This window comes from Caloenas nicobarica, chromosome 4, assembly GCF_036013445.1.
Source record: "Caloenas nicobarica isolate bCalNic1 chromosome 4, bCalNic1.hap1, whole genome shotgun sequence".
Classification (NCBI taxonomy): Eukaryota; Metazoa; Chordata; class Aves; order Columbiformes; family Columbidae; genus Caloenas; species Caloenas nicobarica.
Window position 1 is genome coordinate 5190732 of NC_088248.1, and position 16264 is coordinate 5206995.

A 16264-nucleotide genomic window follows, 5' to 3' on the forward strand; every position below is an offset into this window, starting at 1 on the left:
GAGGCGCCTGCTTTTTCTTAAAAATCAGGTGTAACAAAGGTAAATTTTAAAGTGTAACAAAGGCAAACCCAGTTTCTGCCTTAGTCCCATATGGTCAGCCCAAAAAGGGGGAGAAATGAGTGCTAGTGAAAGAGAGTAGATGACTTCCATCTCCTGTCCATTTTGAGAGCAGAAGTCTTGTTATGCCTGTGCTGCTGGGGATGCTGGCCGGGGCTGGGGGGGATGTGCTGAAGACAACGGCACCTCCCTGTGCCAACGTGTGGGGTGGAAAGAGAGAGATGAGAGTGAGAGGTAGGTAAGCCCTGCGTCTAAGTTCATTTATGAACCATTTTTATCACAAGTTTTTTGGGGGTTTTTAGCTTAAATGAGGAGTTCTATAAACAAATGACAACCCAAGCAGCGAGGGACTGAGCTCTGGCTGGTGGGAAGAGAATTGAAGAGGAATACAAAGGAAGCACGTTGGTGAAAACTTCACATCCAGACCCATCAGACCCCCAGCACCACCATACCTGCAGCACCGTCGTACACCCAGCGCCAGTTTTTTGGGGCATCAGTGCAGCACTGCACTGGCAGCCTTTCCTCATTAGCTTTCCTTCCCCTGCTGGGAGCTCTACCTGTCACCAAGGTTTAGTTCCAGGTGGCCGTGCTTCTCCGGTACCCACAAGCCAGGAACCTCCACCAAACCAAAAAGACCAGGAATTGCATCCGTAATGCAATGCTCCATGCCACGGGCTTTTGACAGGCCCACAGGGTCACAAAAGCAAGCTTAAAAGCATTCTTTGTGGCCTTCGGTATCACTTCGGCAGATTGTGCATCGGCCAGACTGCATTCTGTGAGTCATCGATACTGGCATTTAAAAGCCAAGCTGAAAACCAAAAGACTTCTGGCTGGCAATCAGGCTGCTCCCGGCACCAAGCACAGAGGGGAAGATGCATCAGCAGGAGATGTAACCCCTGACTGGATGGGTCGGGTCCATGAGGGGTGGCTTTAAAAGGCTTTAAAGGAGAATTCGCACAAAGAAAGCATGAAGGCTATTTCACAGGAGTCCTTTTAGGCAAGGGAAGGGAAGTCAAGTTCTAATAGTTTGTCACAGTTCAGTACGCTCTAAATATCAATTCTGATAATATTGGAGTACCACTGACTGCTGAGTTAAATAACTGGAGTATTACTTTTTAATATTTTGAGTCAATTAAATATAAAAAATTGAGTATTTCAAAGCTCCAGTTCAACAAAAGACTTGAGCAAATATTTACGGTGTAGTTCATGGACAAGAAAGGGAGACCGAATTTCATCTTAAGTTTACTGAGCTCCTTTTGGATGTTATTGTACTTGTTTAAATTAATCCAACTACTTGTTGGATATGTGGAATTTTTTTTTTTTTTTAATTATATTTTTCTAGAATCCAATCTGATGCTCTGGGCCAACACACACATTATTCCGAAGATTTATGAGGAGCAAAAGTATTTCCTAAGACTGAAGCAGGGTAATTAGTACTACCTCTCTGCTTTCAGTACTGTGACTCATAATAATATAGAACATAATTAACTGTAGCATTGTAACATATATAAAAATAAAAAACAAAGGGGGCTGTTCTGATATCACTCTGATGACAGAATCATTTATTTTTGATGAAATTCTTACTTAAAAACAAAGAAACAAAACCACCACAAAACACTGAGGCAAATAAAATATTAAGAACCTTCCAAATACATCTATCCCAATTATAGGGTGATTCAAATCCTGTGTAATGGCTTCAGATCAACTCCACTACAAATTAAAGGTATAATATTCTTTGTGTAATATTCTAGGGCAAGAATCATTAAAGATATGCAATACAGCAGAATGAATGGCTCTGCTTCCCCAAACCTCTAGATCCAAACCCCAAACTACTCTTTTTGACCTCCTTTAATTGCTCCACACTGTTTTACAGAAATGTAGCATACAATGAATTGGAAACAGCTCAATGAAATTATCACTTACTGGTTGTTGTGCTGTCATTTTTATTTGCTGCTGTTGCGGTCGCTTTTACTGGTGGTTGTGTTGTTGTACCTTGTGTTATTTGTTGCGTAGGATTAGGTGAAGAAGGCGTGGACTCTAATAAAGGAACAACATTCAAATTACTTCCTTGGTTTTGTATACATGCATATGCATACGCACGAAACACACCAATTGCCCTGCTTGCAGCCTAGTTTTAAATTATCAGAATAGTATTTCATTCAAATTGAAGATCAACAGGGACAGGGCTCCCTTCACTGCAGAGGAAGCCGCTCCCTGTCCCATAGGTGGGTCATCCCACTGAAGACAAGCCTGTGACAAGGCAGTTACAAGGCCTGGCTTGGACCTGCCTTGAGCCTGACCAGGAGGAAGCTCCTGCACACACCTGCAAGGTTTCACCAAAGAGCTCACTATCTGTAAAACAAATTCCCAGGCCAAGAGGCTCTGCTGCTTAATTTCCAGAATGACCACTGGAACAGCAACAACGGTTAGCTCAAATAAGTTTTCACTTACTGCTTGTGATGGGTTCATCTGTAGCTCTGATTGCAGTTGTTGTCAGCACTGACGCTTGTAGTGTTGTTGCTTGTGAAGTTGATGGGTGCACAGCTTTCGTTACTGCAAGAAAGGCATTCGCGTCTTTATTGATTTATTTTATCACGCATAAATAAACACCACACACCTCTAGCTGCCTTCTCTCCTCACAAAGGCAGTGAATTTATCGTTAAAGCCTGGCCCTTACAGAGCTTTCTCACCCACACGTTTTTAAAGAGGATTCGAAGTGCATACGGTTGGTACCAGAGGAAGGTTTGACCTGTGGACAATCCGCAAGTTGCCCACTGAAAGTCAGCAGCTGTACCTTCCAGCCGTCCCCTAAGAAAGAGGCGGATGCTCTCTGGGAGTTATACAGAGGTGCTTGGCACGACTTCCAAGGGAAGAGGTGAGGGGAAAGGAGGCTGGCATAGATGGATAGGTTCACTGTGCTGCTGGACTAGACTTCTGACCAGCGTTTTGCTGCATACTTGTTTAATAGGAGGAGGGATGTAAACTCCCCAGAAAGTAGTGAGTGACACACAGGAATAAAACTGGTATATTATAGGTAATTTACAGTCTCTTCTTCCTGAAGGAGAAGAGACTCTACTAGTCTTTGTGCAATTTTTTCCTCTCCACTCTGCCGTCCACCTTAAGCCCTGGTTGAGCCTTCTTCTCTGGCAAGCTTCCCCACACCTTCTTCCTCTGCATTCAGATTTCTAGGGGAAAAAAAAAAGCACCTGGCAGGCCCCCCTCTGAGGTGTGCAGCAAAGCTTAGGACATCGTGGATGAGATCAACAGTATTCTCTAGAAAGTGATGTTCCCTGGGGTGAACCTGGTGCCCTTTGTAAGGTGACTCCTGGTAGTTCTCTCCTCCAGAGGGGTGACATTTGGAAGCTGAGGGGAGGGGAAAGAGCTCCCTCAGGCAGCAGGAATCGTTCCAGCTGCTGCTGCTCAAGAAAGAGCGGAACAGAGTTCCCTGAACGTCACTAAGGCAATAGCGAGGTTTAAATCAGCGTGTCTTGCTGTGCATGGATGTCGTACGGCAGGTCCCGTGTGCCCCAGCACGTGCTCAAGGGAGTGGACTGGCCAGACCGCTGCCGAGGAATCTGGGCTAAAAAACCCATAACCAGTCATTTTGAGAGCCCAGCTTTCAATTCTGTAATCTAATACAAACAGAAAGTATTACTGTCAGCTACAGAGGCTCATTTAAACCCCTGACAACAACCCAACACGTGTCCTACTACCTCTTCCAGCACTTTTAATGGATGGGATATACAAAAGAATAGGAGCAAATCATGACATGATGTCATTTTCTCTCATATGACTTGAGTACTTCTAAATGCAATGTTCACACCGTAACTTTAAAAATACAACTTATACTCTCTTCCTCTGCTTTCGGTTTGCTGGCTGTTCACCTAGAATAGCAGTGCCTCAAAGAACTGTCCTCCTTGGGAGCTTGCTCCACACCCACCAAGTGCCCTAATCTCATAGTGGGCTGCTGATGATTTTCTCACAGGCATAAATAACAACACTGCTTTCCCTTCTGGGACAAAAAGCTGCAAGAGAAATTTCAATGAAACACTTGAAAAGCTCATTTACTGTGAGGTCTCAGGCCTTTGTGAAATGCCTTTGAAACAGACACGAACATCAGGGTTTTTGAAATATAAAAGAACTGGACACAATTTGAAAAGTACTAATTCTTCTGCTGTAATAAACACAACATACGCACATGTCATCTTGCTGCATCTCATTCACCTCCATTACTAGAATTTCAAGTGTATGCATCATAATCATATCAGTGCTTTCAGCTCCAAACAGACTCATTAGTATCTCTATTTATCAAAAAATAGAATCCCATGTCCAAGTTCTCTTCTCTCACACGCATCACTTATTAAATGCAGCAGTCTTCAATATTCAGATTAATAAAGGAGTTGATATTTAGCTCTCATGAATGAAATATGGTCAATATTGATTTTTCGTAACTACAGACCTGCACAATAAATAGAACTGAATTGGTCAGCTGAAGACGTAAACCAGAACCACAGGCTTCTACCATCTGAAGCAGTTATTTTCTCTGTTAAGTTTCATAGTTTTAGGACTTTAAGATTGATCTAGTTAAAAAGAAAAAAAAAAAAACAAAACAACCCACAAACAAAAGAGAGAGAGAATGCAGGGCACTGGTGCCACTCCTTTACTCTCCAAAATCAATCTTGACATAGTCTTGACATCAATAGTTTCAAGAATTTATCAGTAGCATTTTTCCAAATGACAGCTTTATGCACATGTATTCTCTCCTATTAACTGGGGCCCAGCATTGACATATATTGTGTAATTCTTCACTATTAAAATCCATACCCTCTTCTGTAGCCCTCCACTCATCAAAGCAGCTACTCCCTGCTGCCATATCCCTTAACTGATGCTGTTTCCTAAATTATTCTCAATTTGACCACCTCTTGAACTACGAGTCTTAGCTAATTTGTTAAATATCTGACCACATTTGAACCACTGCTTGAGAGCAGAGGAACTCGCAGAATTTCAGCCTTTTTCACCTGAAACAAAAAGGCAGCCTGCTTAAATTACTCCTCTCCTTACTAAGATCTCTCAATCCTTTCTTCTCAACAGAGTTTTAAAAGAGGCCCAGGGACATCGCTTTACAATCACCTTACATGAAACAATTCCCCCAGTTTCTCCCAGAAGTGGAAAGAGCTGAAAGCTAAAAAGGCAACGAGAGCTTCAGAATATCAGATAACAGTGAATTTGAACTCTTACCAGATTTTGATGTTAATGCAGAAACACTTGTAGTGATGATGGTACTGGCTGGAACAACATCATCTAAAACAAACAGAAAGAAACATATTACTTTAGCCACCTTCCAGATCTATTTAGCACTACATAGACACATAAAGCAGAGAGCAGCAAGGACCTTCCTGGAAAATCAAGTTGAGAAGCCTATTAGCAGAAGCAACCAAATAATATAACTCTGCTAGCAATCTTTTCAAGCTGTATCCTAGTTTTGCCCTCACTGTTGTAATGGGGAGCATCTGCTACAGCCTCCCACCTTCGACTGTGGGTTGTTTTCCAATGGTTATTAGTGTCTCTAAGACTAGTTTGGAAAAAAACATGAAGCAATTAAAGCTTTTTTGCTAGCTCCTCCTCTCCTTGAGTACAACCACAGCTGCTCTGGGTCTTCAGAGCGAAGGATTAACTAAAACAACTGGCTGCAGGAGTAAGCACCCATTCTCCTGCCTTGGAGGAACAAAATTGTGCTAGGTCACTGACTAGTGAAAACGCATCCGGAGGGGTTTGGGTTTTCAGCATCACCCTGATCCCTGTATGTAAGAGGGAGAGGAGAATTCATGGAACATGGCTCAGGAAGCACCAGGCTGAGTAATAAGTGACCTTCCCCATTGCCTTCAAGAGAGTGCTCCAGCTGAGGGGAGTTTACTGCAGCAAATGATGCCAGTCTTAAAAATCCTAGGTCAAGTTAGTAGCTCAAAGTCTCCAACTACGGGAAAGGAGGTTGGAGCAGGGAAGGGGTTGGTCTCTTCTCACAAGTAGCAAGTGATAGGACAAGAGGAAATGGCCTCAAGTTGCACCAGGAGAGGTTTAGATTGGATATGAGGAAAAAATTCTTCATGGAAAGGGTTGTCGGGCATTGGAACAGGCTGCCCAGGGCAGTGGTGGCGTCACCATCCCCGGAGGGGTTTAAAAGGCGTTTAGACGGGGTTCTTAGGGACATGGGTTAGTGCTGGAGTTCGGTTAGATTATGGTTGGACTTGCTGATCCTGAGGGTCTCTTCCAACCGAAATGGTTCTATGATTCTATTAATATTACAAAACAAACAAAATTCCCCCAAAAAAGCCCCACGAAACCAAATGCAAAATAAGTTCTATATCTTCTGGCTGTGCTGAAATGTTGTAAGAGCATAACTCAACTAGAGTTTTGGCTTCGAATAAGATTTTCAGTCTTATTGCTGGGGTGCTCATATTATTCTACTAAAAGAAGTTTGGGGGGTGGTGAAGGGGGCAAAAAAACCTACACTAAGTCAGAAACAGTGGCATTTCTTAAGCATTTTACACCACTGTGAGAAAAGGATGAGTACGTTTGGGGAGTACAAGATCAGCTGTGTGACTGAATGGGAGAGCAAAATGGTGCAGATTAATCCCCCAGTGCTTTCAGGTTTGGAGCGTTGACATCCTGTCGTGCTGCATTAGCATGCTGGAATACAGACATTGCAGAACTGAGTCAGGACAGCATGTCACTATTCTTGTGCGACTCCATTCACGGTAATATCTGCTGGCATTCTCTCTTTTTTTGGCTACAGGGCAGAACAGTCAGCTTTGTTCCCTTTGCTCGGCATGCTGTGCGCTGATTAACATTTCACGAGCACCACCCGAGGCCTGCCAGAGTCACAGATCTAACCTGGAAAAAAAATAATACATAATAAAATTGCGGCAGCTCTGCAGACACATATTAAGGTCTAGTCAGATGAGCTCTTACAATTCATTTTCAAGCAGTGTAAGGTGTTATCAGCCCTCTTGGCACCTGTGCAATTCTAATGGGTCTCAGTTGGGATGTTGCCCCTTCCTAGTAAGCCCCACTTTCTTGGGTATCTTTTCTATGTATGTTGCTGCCTTCGTAATGCCTTGTCACGGCATGTGCTGGCCCAGTTTGATATGGGCACATCCCATATCAAATTAAATCAGTTCCCCATAGCCTGCTTCTGCCCCAGCCCTGCTCCCCAGGACACACAAATCCAGTCAGGCTATGCACAGCCCCTTGCACGCCGAATTTAAAATACTGTTTTTCCTGCCATTTAGGTGCCCAGTCAGAATAACGCTTTGTGTCCCACAACTGGAATACTCCGAAAACAAATTTTATCCAAATAGACCGAAAAGCAATCTCGTTTCCCTAAACAAACAGCATTTTTCCATCTCCTAGTTCTCATTACCAGCTGCTGACAAAGCTGGTGTAATTCCGCACGCCACAAGGCCACAGCACTCAAACAGAATGTTTTTTCAACAGTGCCTACATTTCATATGGTTTGTTGTAAGATCTCCCAGTAACTATCCTGTCTGTAACACCAGCTCAATGCACTAGCTGCCCAATTAGCTCGTTCCCTAACTCACTCTTCCCCTAACTCAGCGTGACTGCGGAAAGCCCATTGCAATACTTAGATTATTTGCCCCGTAAAGGCGTTCTGTTTAATAACCATGTTGATAGGTCGAGATTTCCTCAAAACTAAAAAAACCTGAGATTTAGCTCACAGTTTTGTTATGATTCACTGTTTTCTGATTTTATCACAGGCTAGAGATAAACTAAGGTAAATTTGATTAGCAGAGTAAAATAGAGGTTCATGAATTAATTGTTTTCTTAAAATGGCAGATAATTAAGTATACTTTAAAAACAAGCTGAAAGCAATATGCTAAAATGCTTAAAACTTGTCAGGATCTTGGAGGTAACTTGTTGATTAAAAGAAGTGATAGGACTGGTGGCTTATTATGCTCTTATTTGCAATGTTAAGTTGTGACTAAGGAGAATCCTACAGGGGATAAAAGCAAGACATCGAAAGTGATTGAGAAAAACACTTTGGCCCATTAGAGGCTATTGGTAGACAAAGAGAGAGAGAAAGATTCATATTTCTGCTCATGTCAGATTGGCTGCAGCCTCAGATACCAGACAACTGAGTAAAATTACAATTGCATGGTTTTCAGCAAATTTAGATGCAGTGACCTCTTTGATACGAGAGCGCCTTGATGTGTTCTGATGTGGGAGTAGCCAAAATCTACTCAGCAATTGCTCCCACACACAAACCCCTCCTGTTTGCCATGTTTGCTGGCAATAAACTCAGCCAAGAAAGGGATGATGGTGGCAGTGGGAAGATCCAGAAAGACAAAAACGTCTAAAAGTAGACAACAAGGCGAGAAGAAATCAGAACTTGAAGAAAGATAACAGGACAAGAAGATGGGAAGGGAAGGGCAGAAGTGGCCAGAGACAGTAAGACAATAATGGTGGCAGGGAAAAACAACAAGGAATTAAGAGGAGCTTGAAAAAAAATAGTTGATCCACGGCCACAAGGCCAAAATGAAAAAAAGAGTAACTGGGTTTGTTTGTTTGGGGGGAGCTGTTTGTTTTTCTTTCAGGTTCACAGAATTTCCCTTTATTGTCTTTTCTGGCTTGGATTTAAATGTCACATTTGTTCTAAAATTAAAGCGACAGTACAATCATTTGTATCTGGTCTTCGGACACGATTTTGAAATGAACGAATTGAAACACGGAACTTACTTTCTTTTTTAAAAATTCAGGAGGAGTCCCTGAATTTGGCCAGGGCTGACCAATGGCCACAGCTGTACTCAAAATGCACCTTTTGATGTGGGCTCCAGTCTCCAAGGTCCGAGCTCGGAGCTCTCATCATTTCTTCCCTCTTTCTCCCTCTCTCATTATTTTTACCTTTACACTGGGAAGACTAAGATAAGCAGGTTTTGACCTTGTGTTAATTAGGCGCCTGTTATTGCTATAATCAAGACAGAAAAAAAAAAAGCACAAATGACCGCATGATATTACATCAGTAGAGCTACTTATACACTACAGGATACTACAGAAGGCAAACTACTAAGTATGAAACACCACTTAAAACAGCTAATACAAAAGTGAATGCCAAAAAGTCAGACTAAAAACATTTTTAAAGATGAATAGATTGTTCAAAATATATATTGACTAAATTAATTACACGAATTACTGTATTTGAATGCTGTCCAGTTTGGCATCAATATCTGATTATGAGAAGAAACTATTTTTATGGAAAAGTCACTGTCATTACAGAAAAAGAGTGAAATGTCCTGTTAGAAATTTTTTTACTTGACCTTGTACTTGGTATTAATCATATTAATCATATTAAATTCCCTCCATTCAGATGAGCACCGCTTAGGCCACAGCTGAAGTACTTGGTCCAGCTTTGGAAGAGTGTTGGAAAGGGTGTGGATGTTAACGGAGAACCATAAAAATCATCATTACCATAAACAGTGCGTGAGCTTGCTGGCTTACAGCTCTCCTGGATATACCATCACCAATAAGATAAATGGCTATGACTGTGGAACAGAGATTACTCCATCCTCCCTAGAATGTCTGTGTAGAACAATACAGTTTAACGAGTTTAGACGGAGCTTCTGGAACTTAGTCTTCCTCATACAGATCAGCTAGGGTATTTCTATTCATTTTGCCACACAGAAACTCCCTGTGTCCCATCGATAAAAGATATTTGAGGTCAGAATCTCAACTGCATCTGCAGTTTTTATCATTTGGATCTCCCAGAATAATGACGTGGATACAGGCTGCAACCTTTGCATTTGCAGCTGACCTCAGCTTTCTCAATATTTTGCTTTGTCTGGAGCATGTGTTCAGTGCAGAATAAACTCCGAAAATACTGCAGAATGCTGTAATGTAGGACCGAGCAAGGAATGGGATTAATTTGAGATAACTGTTGTTATTTCAGTTCTCCCTCTGCATTTCTGCAGTTTATTTTATTTCCACTACATACAGCTTTCCCCCACCCCCCAGGTTCTAATTGCACAAATAATAACTACCTAATGCCAAGAGAAATACATTGCCAGGAAATCTGCAGGTTCAAGACAGGCATGTTTTTAAGAGCAGAGGGGTTTATCTACAGTGTTTCTATAAATCTTAGGAACTGTCATCCCTATAGTACTTTTGATTTCATCTGGAGTATTTTGTTAAGACTGAAATTGTGACATGAAACTTCCCAAAAATCAAACAACACTGTTGAATTGTGGTCGTAGGTCAGTCACCAACTGGCTAAAAATGACTAACCAAATTACTTAGAAAACTGGTAAACACTGAAAAAAAAAAAATCTTAGAGGAAGCATAGATGCTTCTAGATCACAAAAACTTCCGTTTGGGATGTACTCTTAGAAGAGGTTTAAGTGCAATTTTAACAGTATTGTTCAAAACCATTAATTGCTTTCTTCCTATTCAAAACCTCTAAGATCACAAGTATGAAACTTATAAATTGAACATTCCAGAATTAAAAAAACAAAAAACAAAAAAACCCCCAAAACAAAACTCAAACAAAACCTGCAGATATTTTGTTCCACAAGAATGAATTCGATAAAAGCAATAGTCTTTCTAGTACATTTAATCCTTAAGGACTCATACTTTAAATCTTTCCTCAACAGTCATATCAGCTAGATGTTAAGCAGGAATCAATGTTCTGATGTAATCCAGTGAATGTCTGGAGCTGATAACAGTTTGTAGTTAAGGATGTTAAATTAAACAAAGCCATTTGCAAACGTCAGGGATTTGAAGCAAGCTCAAAGAAAAATATACAACCTTCACGTCTTCGTATTTCCTCAGCACACTAAAGCAATACCCAAGGCATGGCATGCCTTACGCACACGTTCAGATGTGTCTGCAATAGTATCTGCACACGAATATTCACGCTGTGACAGCACTTGGTGAAAGGAAAGCTGCATCCCTAATAACAGTCCCGTACTGAATCACCACCACTGCAATATGATCACGGGTCAGAATTGCAAACTGTCCTTCCAGCCTGGTCTCGCAAAGCTTTTGCACTTCTGCAAACACTCCCAGCGCAGCATTCTGCAACGTAAGCCATTTTCCTCCTCAGGATTTTATCCCTTGCAAGTATCTTACAACGGCGACTAGAAGGACTATGTGGACCTTGAGCAAAGTTACACCGGTCACGTTTAAGGTGAACCCCTGCGAGATGTAATCAGATGCTACAGGCAATGCTAAAAACCATAAGGCAGGGAGAGAGGCCACATTCTTCGCTGCTTGGTGGCATCCAGCTGGAAGCCTGGGGAGGTGGGGAACCACCTCCCGTTTGCCAAGCTGTTACCTTCCCTTTCAGTCGCGCCTGTCTTCAGCAGCAAACCAAAAACCTACTGGAGAGAGGGCAGAGGAGGGAGCGGAGCTGGTGAGGGGCTGGAGCACAAGTGTGATGAGGAGCGGCTGAGGGAGCTGGGGCTGTTCAGCCTGGAGAACAGGAGCTGAGGGGAGAGCTTGTCGCTGTCTGCAACTGCCTGAAAGGAGCTGGGAGCACGGAGGGGCTTGGGCTCTTCTCCCGAGTGACAAGTGATGGGACAAGAGGAGACGGCCCCAAGTTGCGCCGGGGGAGGTTTAGATTGGATATGAGGAGAAAATTCTTCATGTAAAGGGTTGTCGGGCATTGGAACCGGCTGCCCAGGGCAGTGGTGGAGTCACCATCCCTGGAGGGGTTTAAAAGGTGTTTAGACGAGGTTCTCAGGGACATGGTTTAGTGCTGGAGCTCAGCTGGGTTGTGGTTGGACTCAATGATCCTGAGGGTCTCTTCCAACCAAAATGATTCTGTGATTCTATACAAATCCTACATGTTGAGATCCTACATTAACTTTCTACTTCTCCACCGTAGCTCGTGGTTTGCAGGCTGGTGTCACACAACAGAGACGACCTGCTACAGAAAAGCGGGAAGAAACGTGGGCATGGGGGGAGACACCAAGGTAGGGAGGAGAAGCCCCTGGGCCAGAAGAGCACAGTTCCCTCCCTGCAGAAAGCAAAAGCAGCTGAAAACAGGCGAGAGAGGAAGATGTTGGGGAACGGAGAGCATGAATGCAAAGTCCCATAGCCGGAAAGGGAGACAGGGACAGGGCTGCTCCTGCGCGGCCCGGGAACAGACAGCGATGTGGGGCAACGTGGGGCTCGGGCTCTGCAGAGGAAACGCAAACCGGGTGGGCTGGAGGCTCCTGGCAGCAAGAGCTGAGGAGAGGAAGGAAAGGGAGGGAGCTGCCGCAATTTCTCCAGCAGGGAACGAGGAGAGGGCAGGAAAAGCGGCTTTGGTGCCAGCACTGTCCCGGTGCCCCGCCATGCCCCAAAACCAGCCCTAGCCGAGAGCTGCTGGGAATCAGCAATTCCCCAAGCAAACAGCGCTGTTTCCACAAAGCCTACCCAAAGCACCCAGCAAAGAGCTCCTGCGTGGGGAGCCGCCACACAGAGAAACACTGACAAAGCAGCTGCCAAGGACCGGCCTCACGTAACACGGCTGTAGGTTGTTGAGGGCTCCCCATCATCAGAAACAGTAGTGGGGACAGTTGGACATGTGGCCCCGTGCTTTATTTAGCATCCGAAATGACCCAAGCACAGCATGCTTTGCCTCTCTGCTTGTGTGGACATAGAAATCTGGGCACTGACCAGCCAGTTTCATGGTTTCTTTTATTGACTCGGAAGAAATGCAAGCTCCCTATCAAGGGCTTTTAATCACAAGCTGTCTCAGTACACCTTCTGCTTCTACATGAAGCTTGGTGGGTATCTTTATTACTGCGTATTACAGAAGGATGAGCATGTTGTTCGCACTCCATAAAGTAATAAATGTGCTCAGCATGCTCATCAGCACTCCAGCCTGCCTTGGACAACGGCTCCAAGCTCTGTTCTTCTCTTTATTTAAACCTGTTAAACCTATTTAATAGGTTTTAATTAAACCCTTTAAAACTATTTAAACCACCAGATTGTCACCCTTTGATGGTGATATATTTGCCTGTCCATGTGTGAGATAAAAGGTAAGGAGTTACTCAGGGTTATTTTATAGTATGAAAAACAAACCGCCACCCCCCCTTGTGTTAGTCATGCTAAATCAATTTGAAAATGTCTTTGATGGGTGCAGTTTTATATAGAAAAAGCTTTTTACAGAATCACAGAAAGTTAGGGATTGGAAGGGACCTCAAAAGATCATCCAGTCCAATCCCCCTGCCAGGGCAGGAACACCTAGGTGAGGTTACACAGGAAGGCGTCCAGGCGGGTTTTGAATGTCTCCAGAGAAGGAGAATCCACAACCTCCCTGGGCAGCCTGTTCCAGTGTTCCGTCACCCTCACTGAGAAGAAGTTTCTTCTCAAATTTAAGTGGAACCTCTTGTGTTCCAGCTTGAACCCATTACCCCTTGTCTTACTGTTGGTTGTCACCGAGAAGAGCCTGGCTCCATCCTCGTGACACCCACCCTTTATATATTTATAAACATTGATGAGGTCACCCCTCAGTCTCCTCTTCTCCAAGCTCAAGAGACCCAGCTCCCTCAGCCTTTCCTCACATGGGAGATGCTCCACTCCCTTCATCATCTTTGTGGCCCTGCGCTGGACTCTCTCCAGCAGTTCCCTGTCCTTCTTGAACTGAGGGGCCCAGCACTGGACACAATATTCCAGATGAGGTCTCACCAGGGCAGAGTAGAGGGGAAGGAGAACCTCTCTCGACCTACTAACCACCCCCCTTCTAATCCACCCCAGGATGCCATTGGCCTTCTTGGCCACAAGGGCACAGTGCTGGCTCATGGTCATCCTGCTGTCCACCAGGACCCCCAGGTCCCTTTCCCCTACACTGCTCTCTAATAGGTCATTCCCCAACCTGTACTGGAACCTGGAGTTGTTCCTGCCCAGATGCAAGACTCTACATTTTCCCTTGTTATGTTTCATTAAATTTTTCCCCGCCCAACTCTCTAGCCTGTCTAGATCTCGCTGGATGGCAGCACAGCCCTCTGGCGTGTCAGCCACTCCTCCCAGCTTGGTGTCATCAGCAAACTTGCTGATAGTACACTCAATTCCCTCATCCAAGTCATTGATGAATATATTGGATAGTATTGGTCCCAGAACTGACCCTTGAGGCACTCCACTAGATACAGGCCTCCAACCAGACTCTGCCCCATTGACCACGACTCTCTGGCTTCTGTCCTTCAGCCAGTTTGCAGTCCACCCCACTACCCGATCATCCAGTCCACACTTTCTCAGTTTTGCCGTGAGGATGCTGTGGGAGACGGTGTCAAATGCTTTGCTGAAGTCAAGGTAGACCACATCCACTGCTCTGCCATCGTCAATCCACCTTTTACATATCGTGCATTGCTGAGTAGAACAAGAAAAAAAGGAGAGCTGTTCCCCTGCAACAGGAAAGGAGAGGAGTGTTGGTGTAAGTCACCTCCACCCAGAAGGCAGAGAGAAAAACTATGTCCTTCTCTGGGTAACCCTTATAATGCTTTTTCCTTACCATGCTATTTGCAAGCCTATTTTTGTTTCCCAGGAAAGAGTGTTTGGGTAGGGCAGATATAAAACAGGCAGAGGGGAAGCTGAGCCCAGGTCAATCGGTGGCTCTTCTTTGCAATGTGCTGCAGCAATTAGTGAAATCATAGTTGTTCTGCGCTATGTTTGTGATCCGAATGCACCCCCAGGAAAAGGACTAATTGTATAACTCAGGAAAGGGTCACTGCAGTGTCTGCTGTGATGTATTTATTTTTAGCACGTCCGGGATCAGCCCAGACACTCATTTCAACCGCACCCACCCATGCCACTCTATTCCTGACAAAGCTCTGAAAGCCCCTGGAACATCAAAAACCTGTTCCCATCAGAAAACTTTCTGTGGAAACACTGTAAATTGCTTCTATAATTAATGTAATTCCATGCTCAATTAAGTCCCTCTCGTCTTTGCCACATTGCCTAGAAGAAAGGTTAAATGGTGCAGAACATCCCAACGGGAAAGCCCAAAACAGGCTTTGCAAGCCCAGAGTACAGTCTCATTGGAGTTAAGTTATATGCAAGGATGAAGGATACATATTGAAAATACCTGATTTCTGTAACTGGCACATATAGCCAATGAAGACCTTGTCTGTGAATATCTTGCAAAGCTGACTGAATATTCATGTTATTTTTAATTTCTACCAATGTGATACAACCACTGCATGAACGCGTTGTTCCATTCCTATTCAAACCCTTCCGCTCTTCTTCTCCCTTGGCCATTTCTTCTATACACGACAAATCCTCATTTTCCAGTTTTTGCACCTGAAAACAGTCTTTTCTGCCGGTTCTTGGGAATGCAAAGTGAATGCAATCAGGGAGGAAGCAGACAGTGCATTACAAGAAAGTGTCACTAAGCCAATAAGATAAATTGTGCACTGGTTCACCTAAATTCAGCAGCATTGAGACACACTAGCCACGTGATGCCACTAGCACAGGGAATGCCTTGCAAAAGCAAATAATGAATTCCTCTGGAGCCATTTGAACTAGACAGGATAAAATGCGCAGAAAACCAAAATACAGTCCTGCACCAGGAGATTTTTTGCCTCCAATACCTGTGCTGTGGCTTTCACTTGCTCTCATTGCTACGTCTTGGGGATCGGCTTATTTGCCATAAATCTTCAGTAAGTTCTTCCTCTTGTTCCACATTGGAAACTACTTGAGTTGTTGCAAGGGAAGCCGAACAGTTTGGTAAATACATTTGCTGCCTTCTGAACCACAGCAAATATATTAACATGCTACTCTTGTAAGAAAAAACCTTCCTAAACAGAACCTAAAGCTGCTCTACCTTAACCACCTTTCTGGGCAGTCAGCTATTGGTGCTGGCTGTAATTTCCGAGATTTATGTGCTTTGTGGCAAAGCAGAGTTAAATTCATAGGATGTCCAGAAAGCTCCATAATTCAAAGAATTCAGTTGTTTTCAGAAAGAGATTTTTACAGTCCTGAGCAAAAATGAGTAACAACAATTGAATTGCACGCTGGCCCCCAACATTTCTTTTGAGATGCCACAGGCTTCAGCCTTTATGACCATCTGTAGGAGCCAAGAGGAAATGATGTTTGGACAACTTTGTAGGGATTTCAGAGAGTCTAATTCGTGGGAAAAAAAAAAAAAGCCTAGATTTTGGCTTTGGGGGACATTGAATGGCAGTGGAAGCATTAGCCGTGTACTATGTCCAAA

At 43.8% G+C, this 16264-nt stretch overlaps 1 protein-coding gene across 1 annotated transcript in view; it reads right to left on the bottom strand.

Annotated features, from left to right (window-relative positions):
* The window catches only part of EMCN (endomucin), a 51666-nt gene that overhangs the window by 29036 nt on the left and 6366 nt on the right, over positions 1-16264 (bottom strand). The window contains exons 2-4 of the mRNA XM_065634327.1: positions 5296-5358; positions 2509-2610; positions 1981-2094 (exon numbers count right to left, since the gene is read on the bottom strand). Of these exons, the coding sequence (XP_065490399.1) occupies positions 1981-2094; positions 2509-2610; positions 5296-5358 (279 nt within the window). The remainder of the gene's footprint in view (positions 1-1980; positions 2095-2508; positions 2611-5295; positions 5359-16264) is intronic.